Source organism: Oncorhynchus mykiss, chromosome 29 (assembly GCF_057628025.1).
Source record: "Oncorhynchus mykiss isolate SJ-2025 chromosome 29, ASM5762802v1, whole genome shotgun sequence".
NCBI classification, from domain to species: Eukaryota; Metazoa; Chordata; class Actinopteri; order Salmoniformes; family Salmonidae; genus Oncorhynchus; species Oncorhynchus mykiss.
The window spans coordinates 23,988,017-24,008,199 of record NC_143050.1 but is presented as its reverse complement, the minus strand read 5'-3'; the positions used below and the strand labels follow the sequence as shown (position 1 = coordinate 24,008,199).

At 42.6% G+C, this 20,183-nt stretch overlaps 2 protein-coding genes across 3 annotated transcripts in view; both read right to left on the bottom strand.

Annotated features, from left to right (window-relative positions):
- Window positions 1-458: 458 nt before the first annotated feature.
- Window positions 459-4,258, bottom strand: phpt1 (phosphohistidine phosphatase 1). Its single transcript, XM_021590993.3, has 3 exons — window positions 3,922-4,258; window positions 1,156-1,283; window positions 459-1,000 (listed from the first exon to the last, which is right to left on the bottom strand). The coding sequence occupies exons 1-3, from the start codon at window positions 4,085-4,087 to the stop codon at window positions 908-910; spliced, it is 387 nt and encodes a 128-aa protein (XP_021446668.1). The 5' UTR covers window positions 4,088-4,258; the 3' UTR covers window positions 459-907.
- Window positions 4,259-4,294: 36 nt separating this feature from the next.
- Window positions 4,295-20,183, bottom strand: part of LOC110509849 (ectonucleoside triphosphate diphosphohydrolase 2) — a 31,549-nt gene continuing 15,660 nt past the window's right edge. For both annotated transcript variants that reach the window (XM_021590989.3, XM_021590990.3), the window contains exons 2-9: window positions 13,137-13,254; window positions 11,366-11,516; window positions 8,296-8,455; window positions 7,662-7,889; window positions 5,713-5,985; window positions 5,383-5,502; window positions 5,048-5,182; window positions 4,295-4,820 (exon numbers count right to left, since the gene is read on the bottom strand). In XM_021590989.3, the coding sequence (XP_021446664.1) occupies window positions 4,605-4,820; window positions 5,048-5,182; window positions 5,383-5,502; window positions 5,713-5,985; window positions 7,662-7,889; window positions 8,296-8,455; window positions 11,366-11,516; window positions 13,137-13,254 (1,401 nt within the window). In that variant the 3' untranslated portion in view covers window positions 4,295-4,604. The remainder of the gene's footprint in view (window positions 4,821-5,047; window positions 5,183-5,382; window positions 5,503-5,712; window positions 5,986-7,661; window positions 7,890-8,295; window positions 8,456-11,365; window positions 11,517-13,136; window positions 13,255-20,183) is intronic.

Genomic DNA, 20,183 nt, shown 5'->3' with positions numbered 1-20,183 from the left:
TATACTTTCATGTAAACTGCATTTACCCTCCACTATACCACTGTGCCTGTATGGCAACATCGGAAGTTAACACATTTCAGATCAATGAGTTCATCTGACCTTATCTGATATCCACATTTATAAATCACTCATGTAGCAGTTGCTCAGCAATTTGAAGTTTAGTGGCTCCCAAAACCATATGAACTTCCTGTAGTTAGCTACACAGTGAGATAAAAGTAGAGAGAAACGTAATGACAGATGCGTTTTTTCTGTTATGAAAACAGGAGTGCGCTATTTGAAAGATGGAGTGTTATATTTCCCCTATGTTGAACCACATTGCTCAACATGATAATGGTTTTATGACTACATGACCGGAGATGGAATTTCATACTCATTCGTTTTCAGGTACCGGTATTGTATGATATAAAATGTCCTTACTAAACATGAATTCATGCTAATAAAGCATACGTTACAATGTATTAAATCAATGTAAACATTTATTCGTTTTATGGTTAAACATGAAAAGATGAATGTTTTCCATGTATTGTTTCACTGAAACAAAATACAAAATCAAGCACGGTTCTGGGTATATTAGTCAGCAACTAGGTCAGCATTTCCCAAACTTTTTTACCTTAGCACTTCACAGCTGATTCAAATAAACAAAGCTTGATGCTGATTTGATCATTTGAATACACTGTGTGTAAGGCAACAAAAATGAATATGCACCCATTGGGTTCCCTAGGACTGAGTTTGGGAAACGATGAACTAGGTAATGTGTCAGTCTTAGTCCCAGCTTTGTACCGACAGGTTTGTCTTCAGATCTCACATACTGTGATGCCACTGAGGTTTTGCAGTGTTCTGTTGGTCCACACTCAGGAAGGAGTTAGGCCCGAACCAAGTCCAAGCACAGAGGTGGGTCCAGTGTAGGTCAGTATCCCTCATCAGCCCAGGTGATCTCGTATTTAGGATAGCGCACCTTCAGTTTCTCTGTGGAAACAGCGTGATTTGCTTTGCCAAAGCCCTGCAAAGAACAAGAAAGCAATTCAAAGGATAACTCGGCTGCTAGGAAATAACGAACCTCAAGAGATGTAATAATCAGCCATGCAATATCAGAAAACCCAATCAATAGACGCACGAGTTCCACTGAAAGAACAACGCTATTCTGCATTCTCTTACCATGGAGTAGCCATAGACGTGGATCTTCTTTGACTGGCAGTCGTGCTTAATCCTTCCTCCTCCAATACATTCACAGTCCAGGTGCCCTCCTTTCTCAAGCTCCTCTGCTACCTTGTCATAGATATCCGCTGCAGGGACAAAAACACCAAATCATTCATGTACTCAAGGTTTCAGATCCAATCTCTTTGAAATACTCAAAATAGACACTATTTCAAAAGCACTGATGTGCAGAATAACCCAGTGAAAGTCTGTTGTTTTTTGTATGAGGAATGTACACTATATCTACAAAAGTACACCCCTTCAAATGATTGGATTTGGCTATTTCGGCCACACCCGTTGCTGACAGGTGTATACAATTGAGCACAGAGCCATGCAATCTCCAGAGGTAAACATTGGAAGTAGAATGGCCTTACTGAAGAGCTCAGTGACATTCAATGTGGCACCGTCATAGAATGCCAGCTTTCCAACAAGTAATGTTGTCACATTTCTGCCCTGCTAGAGCTGCCCCAATCAACTGGAAGTTATGTTATTGTGGAAGTGGAAACGTCTAGGCGCAAAAACGGCTCATTAGTCAAAAATAAAAATAGTAAAGTATAGTACAGATACCAAAAATAACTAAGTAGTACTTCAAAGTATTTTTACACCACTGCCCAGGAGAGTGGAGGCAATTATGCATGGTTGTCTCTACCTTCTTGCCCTTTGTGTTGTTGTCTGTGCCCAATAATGTTTGTACCATGTTGTGTTGCTACCATGCTGCGTTGTCATGTGTTGCTGCCTTAGGTCTCTCTTTATGAAGTGGTGTGTTGTCTCTCGTCGTGATGTGTTTTTCACAGTTGAAGTCGGAAGCTTACATACACCTTTGCCAAATACATTTAAACTCAGTTATTCACAATTCATGACAATTCCTAACTGTCTTAGGTCAGTTAGGATCACCACTTTATTTTAAGAATGTGAAATGTCAGAATAATAGTAGAGAGAATGATTTATTTCAGCCATCACAATCCCAGTGGGTCAGAAGTTTACATACACTCAATTAGTATTGGTTAGCATTGCCTTTAAAATGGTTTAACTTGGGTCAAACGTGTCAGGTAGCCTTCCACAAGCTTCCTAAAACAAGTTGGGTGAATTTTGACCCATTCCTCCTGACAGAGATGGTGTAACTGAGTCAGGTTCGTAGGCCTCCTTGCTTGCACACGCTTTATCAGTTCTGCCCACAAATTTTCTATAGGATTGAGGTCAGGGCTTTGTGATGGCCACTCCAATACCTTGACTTTGTTGTCCGTAAGCCATTTTCCACAACTTTGGAAGTATGCTTGGGGTCGTCCATTTGGAAGACCCATTTACGACCAAGCTTGAACTTCCTGACTGATGTCTTGAGATGTTGCTTCAATATATCCACATCATTTTCCGTCCTTATGATGCCATCTATTTTGTGAAGTGCACCCGTCCCTCCTGTAGCAAAGCATTCCCACAACATGATGCTGCCACCCCCGTGCTTCACAGTTAGGAGGGTGTTCTTTTGACTTGCAAGCCTCCCCCTTTTTCCTCCAAACATAATGATGGTCATTATTGCCAAACAGTTCTATTATTGTTTCATCTGACCAGAGGACATTTCTCCAAAAAGTACAATCTTTGTCCCCATGTGCAGTTGCAAACCATAGTCTGGCTTTTTTCTGGTGGTTTTGGAGCAGTGGCTTCTTCCTTGCTGAGTGGCCTTTCAGGTTATGTCGATATAGGACTCGTTTTACTGTGGATATAGATACTTTTGTACCTGTCTCTTCCAGCATTATCACAAGGACCTTTGCAGTTGTTCTGGGATTGATTTGCACTTTTCGCACCAAAGTACGTTCATCTCTAGGAGACAGAACAGGTCTCCTTCCTGAGCGGTATGACGGCTGCATGGTCCCATGGTGTTTATACTTGCATACTATTGTTTGTACAGATGAACGTGGTACCTTCAGGCATTTGGAAATTGCTGACCAAAGATGAACCAGACTTGTGGAGGTCTACAATTCTTTTTCTGAGGTCTTGGCTGATTTCTTTGATTTTCCCATGATTTTAAGCAAAGAGGAACTGAGTTTAAAGGTAGGCCTTGAAATACATCCACACCTCCAATTGACTCTTCTGATATGCTAATTGACATGACATAATTTTCTGGAATTTTCCAAGCTGTTTTTGGCAGTCAACTTAGCGTATGTAAACTTCTGACCGAGCGGAATTGTGATACAGTGAATTATTAGTGAAATAATCTGTCTGTAAACAATTGTTGGAAAAATTACTTGTGTCATGCACAAAGTAGATGTCCTAACCGACTTACCAAAATCATAGTTTGTTAACAAGAAATTTGTGGAGTGGTTGAAAAACGAGTTTTAATGACTCCAACCGAAGTCTAGGTAAACTTCCGACTTAAACTGTACACACACACACACATACATATATATATATACACACATATATATATATATATATATATATATATACACACACATATATATATATACACACATATATATATACATATATATACACATATACATATATATATATAATATATATGACAAAACACCACTACATGAAGAGAGACCTAAGACAACAATATAGCAAGGTAGGGCTGGACTGACTGACCTCTGACATTTTCAGTGACATAAGCCCCACCTACTGGCTCGCAAGCGTCACTGCCGGCACAGTACGAGTAGATCAGTGACATATGCATGAATTATACTAAAACTGAAATACAAAAAGCATCCTCATTCTTGGTCCTCTTACCATGATATTCGGCCCAGGCATATCCACGTACAATATCTAGGCTCGAATCGTCGCCGTCTTCTTTACTGTGTACTCGAATGAGAACGTATTTGAACACACCCGTCGGGTCGATTTCTGCCTCTGGAATGTTCGCCATTAGGGAAGCAGCCTTCGTTTGAGTACACATTTTTCCTTAAAATACTTCCACGAAATGCAACGTACTTAGCTAGTTCGCACAGCTGATAATGATTGAATTTGAAATAGTAGACAATTCTTCCTGCGATGATCAATGTGGAAAGAAAGATCCGTAGCACACTTCCGGAAATACAGAAAGATGCTATTATGGTACTTGTAGTTTTAGTCAGTTGTAGTCAATATACAAACACTTCTCATGTACAAAACAAAACAGTTTATTTTTTGTTATCAAAATACAAAATGAATATAAATCACAAACAAATGGCACTTAAATGTTGGGTAAATGTGTTGTGAGAGTGATGTTGAACATTAATTATAGCCTACATTGCGTGCTGTACAGAAAACCCCCTATTTGTTAAAGCGAAGATATTTAAAATGTACTGACAGCCTGGGAGGACTCACTTTTTTATCTCTGTGTAAAGAGAGACAATATAATTAATACTTTATCCAACATTATATCTACACACTCCAGGATAGTAACACCAGCATAAGGGATTCCCTTATGATGATTAGCTGGCAATGTCACTGCTTCCTTTCTTCTTCCCGCGGCAGGCTTGCAGGGAGACGTACATCAGGGCGGTGGTGAGGAGTAGGGCGAAGAGGAAGAGCAGGGCCGCCCAGGCTCCAGGTTTCAGAGCCTTCCTCAGGCCTACGCTCTCCCCTGGCAGAAGACTGCTCAAACTGAGCATGTAGCCCAGGGCCCAGCCCACAGAGGTATCCCCTGCCTAGTGACATTTCAAACAAACACCTCAGGTTAGCCTGGGTACACTCAGAACATTCTGATAGGCACTTGGTGCACTAGGGGTCAAAGCTGAAATGGAGAGGATGTAGCCTAAAAATAAGTACATTACAAACACTAACAAGACTTTGTGTAATGTCAATGATAATGCTGGTATCTGGAGTAAAATAAGGAGATCGAGAAATAAATCATATTCACATCAAGCAAGCTTACCTTTTTCTGGAAAGAAATGCGGGGGAATGAGATCTCGTCAAAGCCATAGCCTCTCGTGAAGAGCACCTTGGTGAAGACAGAAGCAGCACAGAAGTCCTGCAGACGAGGCTCCTGGTCTGGGGCCAGCACCAACATCTGAAACAGGATACAAAAATGTGTACTGCATAGCCATGAAATCCATCCAGAAATCCATGAAAACACATGCAAACACTGACAGGGTCTCTCACATGCATGCAGGCTCTCTCCCCTTCACACATAAATGTTCTCTCTCTCTCACACACACACACACACACACACACACACACACACACACACACAAAGAGAGGGCTGCTGACCTCATTGATGCTCATGTTACAGACAGCACGGGCTGCCTCTTCCAGTTGGGCAGGGGTGGCAACAAGAATTCCTGTAGTAGTCTGTAGGAACTGGTGAATGTAGAAGAAGGCTGAGAACGCCTGATGGACAAATGGAGCGAAAGAGAGAAAAAAAGGATGAGTTATGATTAGGGTCGGCGCTGTAGTTAGGGTTAGGTTTGTGTTTTGAGGGTTGGGTTTAAGGTTAGGGTTGAACCACGATGTGGACATGAAACTAGGTTTAGGGTTGTAGTTGAGGATAGGGTTATGGTTGATTCAACCACTGTATGGGCCCCTCCTAATGCCTCTCACCATGAAGCTGCCACTGACATTGGGCTGGAACACCTTGTCAAAGGAGCACTGGGAGAAGGGGCAGCTGTGGAAGGAGAAGATCTCAGTCATGTTGCCCAGGCAGTGATCATAGTCGCCACTGCCCTCCACAGATAGGGCTGCCTGGGGATTGTAGCCAGAGCTGGGTGTCAGGCCCACCGTGCAGGGAGAGTCAAACAATGTCCCCACCTTCATGGTGACGTTGTAGCCTGCAGGGAAGCACGGGTGGGACATTTTCCCCGTGTGACCCTGACCCTGAGAGAGAGACAGAGAGAGAGAGAGAGAGAGAGAGAGAGAGACAGAGAGAGAGAGAGAGAGAGAGAGAGAGACAGAGACAGAGAGAGATAGAGAGACACAGAGATAGAGAGAGAGACACACACAGAGAGAGAGAGAGACACACAGAGAGAGAGAGAGAGAGAGAGACAGACAGAGAGAGAGACGACAGAGAGAGAGACGACAGAGAGAGACAGACAGAGAGAGCGAGACACAGAGAGCGAGAGAGACAGAGAGACAGAGAGAGACAGAGACAGAGACAGAGAGAGAGAGAGAGAGAGAGAGAGAGAGAGAGAGAATTTATTACAGTAACTTGACACTTTCCTATAACAAGTAGAGACCAGGCTACAGTCATAAATGGAGTACTATGGTACTGAGGACCAATATCTATTGTTGGAATTAATGCCTGGGATGACTTTCAAATACACATGGTTATCTTAATCTGTTATAGATACAACACATAGAAACAATCTGGGGGTGATATATTAGTGGGTGGGTTTCCAATGATTTATAACAAAGTTTCTAGATTTCTTGTAACGTGACATGACTGGGAAAGACTCCGGGCCCTTGCTGGAATGCATAAAGGTAAATACACACACTATGGAGACGGAAGGTACAGAGCGTTGCACGGTACTGCAATGTCCTTTTTCGGCTCCTTGTAATACAGTCCGGGATTCGGCGCAATTTTGTACAACCTAAAAACTGAAAAGCGCCTTATCATTCCTTTTGCAGACATGGGTGCAGTGTTGTCGCTTGGTTCCTTGATCTGATATATAGACTATATTAACCAAAATCCGTCTAGACCTTCATTACCTTCTCTCTCTAGTCAGAATGCGACTATGCCATGATCAGGACAGAGCGGAGCCAGCTTGAGAAAACGGACCTCAACCCAGGGGTGGGAGATGGAAGTGTACTCCTAATTATCCCATTATCCCAACTGACACATCGAGAATATTGAAATACTGCTAGTTTTTTGTCAGCATGCTATTGCAGCCAATTGGATTCCATGAAAATGCGAATCCTAGCATTGGGGCGAGATTGCTCGTTTTTCGGAAGCATGCGGTCATTAAAAACGAGCAGAATTTCAATCTTCTAGATAATTTCACTTATAATTCACTGTATCACAATTCCAGTGGGTCAGAAGTTTTCATACACGAAGTTGACTGTGCCTTTAAACAGCTTGGGAAATTCTAGAAAATTATGTCATGGCTTTAGAAGCTTCTGATAGGCTAATTGACATCATTTGTGTCAATTGGAGGTGTACCTGTGTATGTGTTTCAAGGCCAACCTTCAGTATATACATATGAAATGGGTAAAACAGTATGTAAACATTATTGAAGTGACCAGTGTTCCATGTCTATGTACACAGGGCAGCAGCCTCTAAGGTGCAGGGTTGAGTAACCAGGTGGTAGCCAGCTAGTGACTTAGTTCAGGGCAGGGTAATGGGTGGAGGCCGGCTAGGGTTGGCTATTTAACATTCTGATGGCCTTGAGATAGATGCTGTTTTTCATTCTCTCGGTTCCAACTTTGATGCACCTGTACTGACCTCGCCTTCTGGATGATGGCAGGGTGAACAGGCAGTGAAATGGAGTGAAGCTTACAGTAAGTAGTCTTTAGGGGGTTCTGATGTTGTTGTGGCCAAACAGAGTGTTTCCTACCGTCACCAAGTGAGCCAGTAGGCGTTTGAAGACCTGGTCTCGTCCGTAGCACAGGAAGCTGTGTGTGTACAGGGAGTAGTCATGGCCATACAAACGTAGATTCATCCTGTCCCTCTTGTCCTCCACCTCGTCCTTGGTCACAAAGGTGATCTGGGTGGAAGCCCCACCAAAGTCCAGCGCCCCCACAGTCTGTCTGCCTGGGCTCAGCCAATGGCCCACAAAGCCATACTGCAGCGGGCACATAGGGACATGAGTAATATGAGAGGTGTGTGGGTAGCTTGTCTAGTCAGCTGTGCTTTAATGGTTACTAGAGGTCCTCCGGTAGCCATCTACTCAACCAATTAATCCTAACACAAGAATCAGCCTTAGTGGAAATCGGTCATTTGGTAGCTATAATCAATTTCCTTTCAATCTTCAAAGAATGTCTACAGAAGCTTGAAATGAAACTAACACAGGGTCCTTAAGTTTTTAACTGCTTATGGTTGCATTGAAAGAAAAGCATAAGGCAGGGATCGATTTCGAACCACCATAGCAATGTTTATGCAGGATCTTTATTTACAAACAACTGTATAAATAAACACTTATTTGGGGTACCATAAATAACTATAGAATGGTGAAAGCTGAGCCATGGTACCTTGATGAAGTTCTCCAAGAGATAGTTGACAGTGACCCAGCCGTACGCTCCCTCCTCCTGGCCACTTAAGATGGCTGCCCCCTGGTAGTTAAAAGGATAGGACTGGATTGTTCGACCCACTTCTTTTAAGACCTGAGCTGACTGGACAGGGCTGGAGATACTGTTGAGAAAGGGAAATGTACCACTTCAGATACTTTAGATGCGCAAAGAGAAGATACAGGCACGAATCAACATGGGGGTATTGAATGAACAACATTACTCAGCTTGACAACAATAACCAGTGACGTAAAGTACTTAAGTAGAAATAGTTTAAAGTACTACTTTTACTTCATTACATTCCTAAAGAAAATAATGTACTTTTTCTTTGACACCCCAAAATACTCGTTACATTTGAAATGCTTAGCAGGACAGGAAAATGGTCCAATTCATGCACTTATCAAGAGAATGGTGGTTATCCCTACTGCCTCTGGTGGACTCACCAAACACAAATGCATCGATTGAAAATGATGTCTGAGTGTTGGAGTGTGCCACTGGCTAGCCGTAAATTGAAAAAACAATTAAATGTTGCCGTCTGCTTTGCTTAATATAAGAAATTTGAAAATATTTATACTTTAACTTTTGATACTTAAGTATATTTAGAACCAAATACTTTTAGACTTTTAATCATGCTATATTTTACTCGGTAACTTTCACTTTTACTTGAGTAACTTTGTATGAAGGTGTCTATACTTTAACTCAAGTGTGACAGTTGGGTACTTTTTCCACCACTGACAATAACCTATTAACAAGACACGCACATCTCTCAATCTTGTTGTTGACTCATCTCAGAACCCCAACCTGACTCACATTTTACCCTGCAATAACACAAAGAGAAAGACAAGGCGACAATTCGATATAGAATCTCTTATTGTGCAACTTTGTGTGTGACTGTATTTTATAGTAACGTTATGTACAGTTGAAGTCAGAAGTTTACATACACTTAGGTTGAAGTCATTAAAACTTATTTTTCAACCACTCCACAAATTTCTTGTTAACAAACTATAGTTTTATAAGTCAGTTAGGACATCTACTTTGTGCATGACACAAGTAATTTTTCCAACAATTGTTTACAGACAGATTATTTCACTTATAATTCACTGTATCACAATTCCACTGGGTCAGAAGTTTACATACACGAAATTGACTGTGCTTTTAAACAGCATGGAAAATTCCAGAAAATGATGTCATGGCTTTAGAAGCTTCTGATAGGCTAATTGACATCATTTGAGTCAATTGGAGGTGTACCTGTGGATGTGTTTCAAGGCCTACCTTCAAACTCAGTGCCTCTTTGCTTAAAATCATGGGAAAATCTAAAGAAATCAGCAAAGACCTCAGAATGAAAATTGTAGACCTCCACAAGTCTGGTTCATCCTTGGGAGCAATTTCCAAATGCCTGAAGGTACCACGTTCATCTCTACAAACAAGAGTACGCAAGAATAAACACCATGGGACCACACAGCCGTCATTCCGCTCAGGAAGGAGACGCGTTCTTTCTCACAGAGATGTATGTACTTTGGTGCGAAAAGTGCAAATCAAACCCAGAACAACAGCAAAGGACCTTGTGAAGATGCTGGAGGAAACAGGTACAAAAATATCTATATCCACAGTAAAACGAGTCCTATATCGACATAACCTGAAAGGCCACTCAGCAAGGAAGAAGCCACTGCTCCAAAACCACCATAAAAAATCCAGACTACGGTTTGCAACTGCACATGGAGAAATGTCCTCTGGTCTGAAGAAACAAAAATAGAACTGTTTGGCCATAATGACCATCGTTATGTTCGAAGGAAAAAGGGGGAGGCTTGCAAGTCGAAGAACACCATCCTAACCGTGAAGCACAGGGTGGCAGCATCATGTTGTGGGGATGCTTTGCTGCAGGAGGTGCACATCACAAAATAGATGGTATCATGAGGAAAGAAAATTATGTGGATATATTGAAGCAACATCTCAAGACATCAGTCAGGAAGTTAAAGCTTGGTGGCAAATTGGTCTTCCAAATGGACAATGACCCCAGGCATACTTACAAAGTTGTGGCAAAATGGCTTCAGGACAACAAAGTCAAGGTATTGGAGTGGCCATCACAAAGCCCTGACCTCAATCCTATAGAACAGCTCTGTCAGGAGGAATAGGCCAAAATTCACCCAAAATATTGTGGGAATCTTGTGGGAGGCTACCCAAAATGTTTGGCAATGCTACCAAATACTAATTGAGTGTATGTAAACTTCTTACCCATTGGGAATGTGATGAAAGAAATAAAAGCTGAAATAAATAATTATCTCAACTATTATTCTGGCATTTCACATTCTTAAAATAAAGTGGTGATCCTAACGGACCTAAAACAGGGAATTTTTACTAGGATTAAATGTCAGGAATTGTGAAAAACGGAGTTTAAAGTATTTGGCTAAGGTGTATGTAAACTTCTGACTTCAACTGTATGTATGTAAACTTCTGACTTCAACTGTATGTATGTAAACTTCTGACTTCAACTGTATGTATGTAAACTTCTGACTTCGTCCGTCCGTCTGTCTGTCTCTTTGATGTACATTCTGTTAACTTTGCTTGTGTTTAAAACCATTGTGTGCAAGAGCATGAGAAATGTCTATGTGTACATATCTGCATGGACATGGGTGTCTTAGTGTAACTTTGTGTGTACATAATGTGTGTGTATCAGTGGAGGGGAGGAAGGGGAGGATGACGGAATGGATGTGTTTGATACCATTCCATTCACTCCATTCCAGACATTATTATGAGCCGTCCTCCCCTCAGCTGCCTCTACTGTTGTGTATGCTTCTTTGATCAAAATGTAGGAATATGACATCCCTTGTGTTTTAAACAGGTGTGGTAGTGTTTGCTTAGAGCTCGGCAGATGAAAGGTGGGGGCTTGTTCTTGCCTGTCTGCCTCTGAGTGTGAAATCCTTACCCACTGATTGTATGTAAACAAAGGTACACACACACACAAAGATACACAGACACAAATGCTTGTGCACTCACACTCAAACACACACAGATGCATACACAAACTATAACTCACTTGAGCAGCCTCATGCCAGCAGTGGCTCCGAGGTAGACAGGTGTGAGGTGGTGCCTGGCTCTGGGGATGTCCCGCGTGGCCTGGTCCAGACAAGACTGGAGGCTTCTCCCTGCCTCTCGCTGCTGTCCCGCATAGCTAGAGATTCCTCCACCTGCATAGCGGGAACACCCAGACATACTTTATGGCAGAACAAACACCCCTCACCTGGGTGTCCATGCCCTGGTTCATGGAGCAGGATTAAGCCCAGGCAGTGACCCAGGGATCAGGTCATGCATGCCTTCCCCTAACTCAGACCAGATCAAGAGAATTCCCTGCATTCTGTGGGGCATTGAAGCAGGAGGCAGAGCTTTCTGCTCAACACATTACATTGTGAGGGAGAAGTTGGGTAGTCTCACCCCTTGGAATGCTTCTGTTCCAACACACAAAACTCACACACGCACACAAACTACTTTCCAATACAGTTAGCTAGCTTAGCTGGAGCCCGACGAATTCCAAGACAGACCAAACTGCCCAGGTGCTACCTTGAGTCTAACACCCTTGAACTCTTTGTTTCTAATACCCTGTGAGGTAGAGAGGAGGAGGAAGAAGTCGAGATTTCAGTGTTTGATCCCATCATGTTATACTGGTCAGAGAATCCCAGGATATTTAAAGGTCTTAACCCATGCGGTTGCTGAAAGACAGTAAAGAACAGTAAGTGAAGCATGTATTGTTTCCTGGCACTAGCGGTACAGGTGATGACAGATGGGAGGAGCTGTTGAGGAGTTGATGTTGCTGCTTCAATCAATCAAATGTATTTATAAATCCCTTTTTACATCAGCCGATGTCACAAAGTGCTATACAGAACTCTCTAGCTGCAACCTACTTGCACTGACTTCTCTGATAACTTACTGTGCTTACTATGACTATGACATGTAGTTGTCTGACCTAACGATCTGGATAAGAGCCTCTGCTAAATGACTAAAATGTAAATGTATATGCTGTTTACATGTACTCTAGGAGAGCTGGTGTACTTACAAATACTTCACATTAATTAAAGCAGCCAACTACCGTGATCTATACAAACACGTAACTCTTCTAGGCATGACAGGACTGGAAAACCACACAGTGCACTGAGTCACTGCGGAACTATTGACAGATCCACCGTTGCTAGGCATCTATGTTTTTCTGCTTCTTTATCTCTGGCCTTGTGTGATGAGATACCGTAACCCACACGGCGTGAACACAGCACACAATGGGGACTGTTCTTTGCCAACTGGAGCGCCCAAAAAGTTTTCTTCTTGGGGTTAAGGTTTTGGGTAATACAGTATTTTACAATTATTATTGTTTAAAAAATATTTATATATATTTTTTATTACCTTTATTTAACTAGGCAAGTCAGTTAAGAACAAATTATTATTTTTAATGATGGCCTAGGAACAGTGGGTTAACTGTCTTGTTCAGGGGCAGAATGACAGATTTTTACCTTGTCAGCTCGGGGATTCAAACTAGCTACCTTTCGGTTACAAGTCCAATGCTCTAACCACTAGGCTACCTGCCACCCCATTTGCCTGCTCTTTGATAAACATTTCGGATGCAAATCTGTACTTTCTGGTACTTCAAATAATTGGTTACTCACTGGTAACACATGGTAATACTACTTGTTTTAAGTCTCAAAAGGAACAAAAGAGTAATAACAATTTAATTACGATTCTACCAAGTAATTTCTATGTAAACATTTGATAAATAGCAGACAACCACCTGGAAGAATCCTTCCATTGGGATACTGTCTTACCCTTGGGGTGGCATTCAGTGTGCTGAGTGACCACACCCGTGCCATTCTGCTTGTCTGCCGGCCACTTGTAGATGTACATGGCTGTGTGAGAGGAGCCTGCGTCCAGAACTATCCCATACTGGGGAGAGGGTTGGAGAGAAGAGAAGAGAAGAGAGGGAGATTAGAGACAAATCTTGAGAAAAAAGAGCTGATTTAGAATAATACCCAAGAAAAGACAACCTATTTGGGTATACTCCAAACCATAACAGGTTACAAACGATCAGGTGTTTGAAATCCATCTATGCCAATACATTTAATATGGATAGAGACATCTGGAAGACATTTAACTAGATTGAAGGCCTGTCCTCTTGCTTTTATGACATCGTGTATACATTTTGGGCAGCAAGAATGTTGCTTGCATGTTTACGTCAATGGTAAGATAGATGGAAAGTTGTAGAGGATGTGAAAGAGGATGAGGGAATTAATTAGGAGAAGTAAGAGGCCCTGTCTGGTCTGAGAACAACCCATGATTGCAAATCATGAAGGAACGGTTTAGAGTGTGTACGCTCCAATCCTGATTATGCTATGAATCATAAACTCTAAACATGGTAAATTGTGTGTAAATATTCAAATGAGTAAGGCAACATTAACTTTCTAAGATACTGTCTTCTATTAAAACCCTTGGGCCAACATCCTGCATGAGGCCACTTTGTAATGATGACATTATTACAGCAGAACTTACTATGACCAAAATATGCTGAACAAAAATTTAAATGCAACATGTAAAGTGTTGGTCCCATGTTTCATGAGCTGAAATAAAAAATCCCAGAAATGTACGCACAAAAAGCTTATTTCTTATGAGCACAAATTTGTTTACATCCCTGTTAGAGAGCATTTCTCATTTGCCAAGATAATCCATCCACCTGACAGGTGTGGCAAATCAAGAAGCTGATTAAACGGCATGATCATTATAAAGGTGCACCTTGTGCTGGGGACAATAAAAGGCTACTCTAAAATGTGCAGTTTTATCACACAAAACAATGCCACAGATGTCTCAAGTTTTGAGGGAGTGTGCAATTGGCATGCAGATTGCAAGGAATGACCACCAGAGCTGTTGCCAGAAAATTGAATGTTAATTTCTTTACCACAAGCTGCCTCCAACATCATTTTAGAGAATTTGGCAGTACTTCCAACTGGTCTCACAACCGCAGACAACGTGTAACCACGCCAGCCCAGGTCTTCTTCACCTGCGGGATCATCTGAGACCAGCCACACGGACAGCTGATGAAACTGAGGAGTGTTTCTGTCTGTAATAAAAAAACTAATTCTGATTGGCAGGTCCTGGATCCCAAGTGGGTGGACCCACCCATGGCTGCGCTCCTGCCGTCATGTGAAATCCATAGATTAATTCATTTATTTAAATTTACTGATTTAACTTGTAACTCAGTAAATTTGTTGAAATTGCCTACGGCAGTGGTTCCCAAACGTTTTATAATCGTGTACCCCTTCAAACATTCAACCTCCAGCTGCGTACCCCCTCTAGCACCAGGGTCAGCACTCTCAAATGTTGTTTTTTTGCCATCTTTGTAAGCCAGCCACACACAAAACTATACGACACATTTATTAAACATAAGAATGAGTGTGAGTTTTTGTCACAACCCGGCTCGTGGGAAGTGACAAAGAGCTCTTTTAGAACCAGGGCACAAATAATAATATAATAATAATCAATAATTTTGTTCTCTATTTAGCCATCTTACATATAAAACCTTATTTGTTCATCAACAATTGTGAATAACTCACCACAGGCTAATGAGAAGGGTGTGCTTGAAAGGATGTACATAGACTCTCTCCAATACAACCCAACATTGCAGAGTTCAGTCTTAAATCATTTCCCACACAGTCTGTGCCTGTATGTAGTTTTTATGCTAGGGAGGGCTGAGAATCCACTCTCACATAGTTACATGGTTGCAAAGGGCATCAGTGTCTTAACAGTGCAATTTGCCAAGGTAGGATACTCTGAGCGCAGCCCTATGCAGAAATCTGACAGTGGTTTCTGATTAAATTAAATTTTCACAGAACCGCTTGTTGCAATTTCTATGAGGTTCTCTTGTTCACAAGTGGACTGGAGGCAGGGCATTAAAGGGATAACGAATCCAGTTGTTTGTGTTGTCTGTTTCGGGAAAATACCTGTGTAATTGCGCACCCAGCTCACTCACTCGCTATATCACATTTGACATTGTCTGTAAGCTTGAGTTCATTTGCATGATGAAAAGACCTGTGTGTTGTCCTTGTTAATGCAGATAGAGAAGAGCTCCAATTTCTTAGTCATAGCCTTCATTTTGTCCCGCACATTGAACATAGTTGAGGAGAGTCCCTGTAATCCTAGATTCAGATCTTTCAGGCAAGAAAAAACATCACCCAGATAGGCCAGTCGTGTGAGAAACTCATCATCATGCAAGCGGTCAGACAAGTGAGAATTATGGTCAGTAAAGAAAACTTTAAGCTCGTCTCTCAATTAAAAAAACGTGTTAATAATTTTCCCTTTGATAACCACTTCACTCATCAACTCATCCCTGACCACTGGTCGTGACACCTTTGTCTTCAAAATGGCCCGAGTCGCTCCCCTCCTCAAACACACAACACGACTCCTGACGTCAAAAACAATAGACCTATTCCTTTGTTTTCTTTCCCAAACACTTGAGTGTGCGGTCTCTAAACTTTCTCTCACAAAGATCTTCTTGACCCTAACCAGACAGGCTTCAAGACGGGTCACTCAATCGAGACTGCTCTGTGTCATGGAGGCTCGCCACAATGCCAAAGCTGACTCTCCTCTGTTATCATCCTCCTAGATCGATCTGCTGCCTTCAACACCATGAACCATCATATCCTCTCCACTCTTTGTTTTGGGCGTCTTAGCCTCTGCACACTCTTGGATTGCATCAAACCTGGCAGGCCGCTCCTACCAGGTGACGTGGAGAGGATTCTGTGTCTGCACCACATACTCTCACAACTGGTGTCCCCCAGTGCTCGGTTCTAGGCCCTCTTCTCTCTATACACCAAGTCACTCAGCGCCGTCATATCCTCACATCGTCTCTCCTATCATTGCTATGCTCAACTATTTTTCTCCTTCCCCCCCTTCTAACACCAAGGTGGCAACACTCATCTCTGCGTGCCTGGCAGATATCTCAACTTGGATGTCAGCACACCACCTCAAGCTCAACCTCGACAAGACAGAGCTGCTCTTCCTGCCAGGGACGGCCTGCCAGCTCAAATAACTCCATCACGATTGACAACTCCACAATGTCACCCTCCCAGAGTGCAAAGAAAATTGGTGTGACCCTGGACAACACCCTATCGTTCTCTGCAAACATCAAAGCAGTGACTCGCTCCTGCAGGTTCATGCTCTACAACATCTGTAGAGTACGACCCTTCCTTACACAGGAAGTGGCGCAGGTCCTAATCCAGGCACTTGTCCTCTCCCATCTGGACTACTGCAACTCGTTGTTTGGGCTCCCCGCAACTTATACAGGGCGCTGCAGCCTGCCTGGTTTTCAACCTTCCCAAGTTCACTCGTCATCCCGCTCCTCCCCACACTCCACTGGTTTCCAGTCGAAGCTCACATCCACTACAAGACCATGGTGCTTACCTACGGAACAGCAAGAGGAACTGCTACTCCCTACTTTCAGACCACGCTCAAACCCTACACCCCAGCACTCCGTTGTGCCACCTCCGGTCTCTTTGCCCTCCCACCCATACAGAGTCCATGCATATCTTTTGAAAACATCTGGAACCTTACCTCTTCAAACAGTATCTGAAATAATCCTCCTCACCTTTTTGTGGCAGAGCTGGGATGAGTTGGTTATCATTTTGTATTGAGCATACATCTCCATACCCCTTGATTAATTGCGTGACATAATTTGACTGTTTTATATCATTCATAACCATACGTTCCTAAAACATTATCTACACGAGAACTGGTTTATCTTCTCCGTATATTGGCGTCTAGCCATATTATTTGCTGTAATATGTTGTGCCTCTTCAGGATGATAAAATTGGAATAGTAGCCAACTCTGTAAAGCCTCATTTTAAAAAAGAGGATAATTTAAACAGGGCTCCATTGTCAAGCGACTGGAAATGTATGATTTTATTCTGTATAACAGCAAAGAGACCACTTTGAAACACTGGATGTGTCTCTCTTAGTAGCCTACTGGATAACCAGTTAGGATTTAGTGCCTTAGGAAAGTATTCAGACCCCTTGACATTTTCCACATTTGGTTCCATTACAGCTTTACTCTAAAATGGATTATGTATAATTTTTTGAATTCCTCAATCTACACACAATACCCCATAATGACAAAGCAAAGAATTTTTTTGCAAACCTTATTTACATAAGTATTAGGACCCTTTGCTATGAGACTCGAAATTGAGTTCCGGTGTATCCTGTTTCCATTGATCATCCTTGATGTTTCTACAAATTGATTAGAGTCCACCTGTGGTAAAATCAATTGATTGGACATTATTTGGAAAGGCACACGCCTGTCTATATAAAGGTCCAACAGTTGACAGTGCATGTCAGAGCAAAAACCAAGCCATGAGGTCGAAGGAATTGTCCGTAGAGCTCAGAGACAGGATTGTGTCGAGGCTCAGATCTGGGGAAGGATACCAAAACATTTCTGCAGCATTGAAGGTCCCCAAGAACACAGTGGCCTCCATTCTTAAATGGAAGAAGTTTGGAACCACCAAGACTCTGCCTAGAGCTGGCCGTTCGGCCAAACTGAGCAATCGGGGGAGAAGGGCCTTGGTCAGGGAGGTTACCAAGAACCCGATGGTCACTCTGATAGAGCTCTAGAGTTCCTCTGTGGAGATGGGAGAACCTTCCAGAAGGACAACCATCTCTGCAGCACTCTACCAATCAGGCCTTTATGGAAGAAGCCACTTCTCGGGAAAAGGCATGACAACCCACTTGGAGTTTGCCAAAAGGCACCTAAAAGCAAGGTTTTCTGGTGTGATGAAACCAGGATTGAACTCTTTGACCTGAATGCCAAGCTTCACGTCTGGAGGAAACCTGGCCCCATCCTTACGGTGAACCATGGTGGTGGCAGCATCATGCTGTGGGGATGTTTTTCAACGGCAGGGACTGGGAGACTAGTTTTTGAGGGAAAGAAGAATGGATCAAAGTATAGAGAGATCAATGATGAAAACCTGCTCCAGAGCACCCAGGACCTCAGACTGGGGCGAAGGTTCACCTTCCAGCAGGACAACGACCCTAAGCACACACCCAAGACAAACGCAGGAGTGACTTTGGGACAAGTATGTCCGAATTTTTAAGCGTCCATACATCAACCAGTGCCAACGTGTCCATAATTCATAATATGAGCGCCAGAGGGTGAAAATGAGCAGTATTATTGCCTTTACGTTCTATTGATGTACTTAATAGAGTGTGCACCTTTCTGATTCAGAGGGATTGGGTTAAATGCAGAAGACATGAGAACTGAATGCATGAATGAATGCGTTCAGTTGTGCAACTGACTAGGTATCCCCTTTCCTAGTTCCCTACCATTGTAAAATAGTTATGAGTCAAATTAGATTCTTATAAATACACAATGACCAAAAGTATGTGGATACCTGCTTGTCAAACATCTAATTCCAAAATCATGGGCATTAATATAGAGTTGCCCGCCCCCCTTTGCTGCTATAACAGTCTCCACTCTTCTGGGAAGGCTTTCCACCAGATGTTGGAACATTGCTGCGGGGACTTGCTTCCATTCAGCCACGAGCATAGTGAGGTCCGACACTGATGTTGGGCAATTGGGCCCGACTCGCATTCAGCATTCCAATTCATCCCAAAGGTGTTCGATGGGGTTGAGGTCTGGGCTCTGTGCAGGCCAGTCAAGTTCTTCTACACTAATCAACAAATAATTTCAGTGGAAACCAACCTCCAGCCACTGAAAATTAACAAGCGTGATTTAGCTCGCCCGCATGCGGTTTGGATGGGGTTCACACATTAAAATACCTTAATATAAGGGGCACAACTTTGGCTTTAAAGTGGGGGGGACATAACTTTGCAAAGGGTCTGACATCTAAAGCAAATTTACTGCATTTCTACACAATCCAATATAACCCATGGCCCTTCTAGCCCTCTCTATTTAGAACAAAACATTTGAAAAAATGCACCCAGTCATCAAGCTAGGTAAGAGATCGTCGTTAAATAGGTTTAAGTGATTGATAAGACTGAACTAGATAAAAAGTAATTCAATAATCAATATCGTGTAGCACCTTTAACAAATCACTTTAAAAAAATGTCTTTATTAAGAAATCCTCTATATCAAATTTCTGCCAGACCTCCCAGCTAGCCTGAGCCACCTGCACCCCTGACCCCCACCAGTCTAGTCAATACCTAAACTCTCCCAAAACACATTTTCCCTACCTTTTTTTTCTTCTTTATTCCCAAGAGAAAGGTTTAGAAACAAAAGTTTAAAAAAATATATAAAAATCACATACAACTACACATGTAAATTAACACAGAGAAACAGTACATCCTCCATGCTGGGAAGGCTTTCTACCAGATGTTGGATCATTGCTGCGGGGACTTGCTTCCATTCAGCCACAAGAGCATTAGTGAGGTTGGGAACTGACTTTGGGCAATTAGGCCTGGCTCAAAGTCAGCATTCCAATTCATCCCAAAGGTGTTTAATGGGGTTGAGGTCAGAGCTCTGTGCAGGCCAGTCAAGTTCTTCCACACCGATCTCAACAAACCATTTCTGTATGGACCTCGCTTTGTGCATGGGGGCATTGTCAAGCTGAAACAGAAAAGGGCCTTCCCCAAACTGTTGTCACAAAGTTGGAAGCACAGAATCGTCTAGAATGTCATTGTATGCTATGGAGTTAAAATTTCCCTTCACTGGAACTAAGGGGCCTAGCCTGAACCATGAAAAACAGCCCCAGACCATTATTCCTCCTCCACCAAACTTTAAAGTTGGCACTATGCATTGGGGCACGTAGTGTTCTCCTGGCATCCGCCAAACTCAGATCCATCCGATGGACTGCCAGATGGTGAAGTGTGATTCA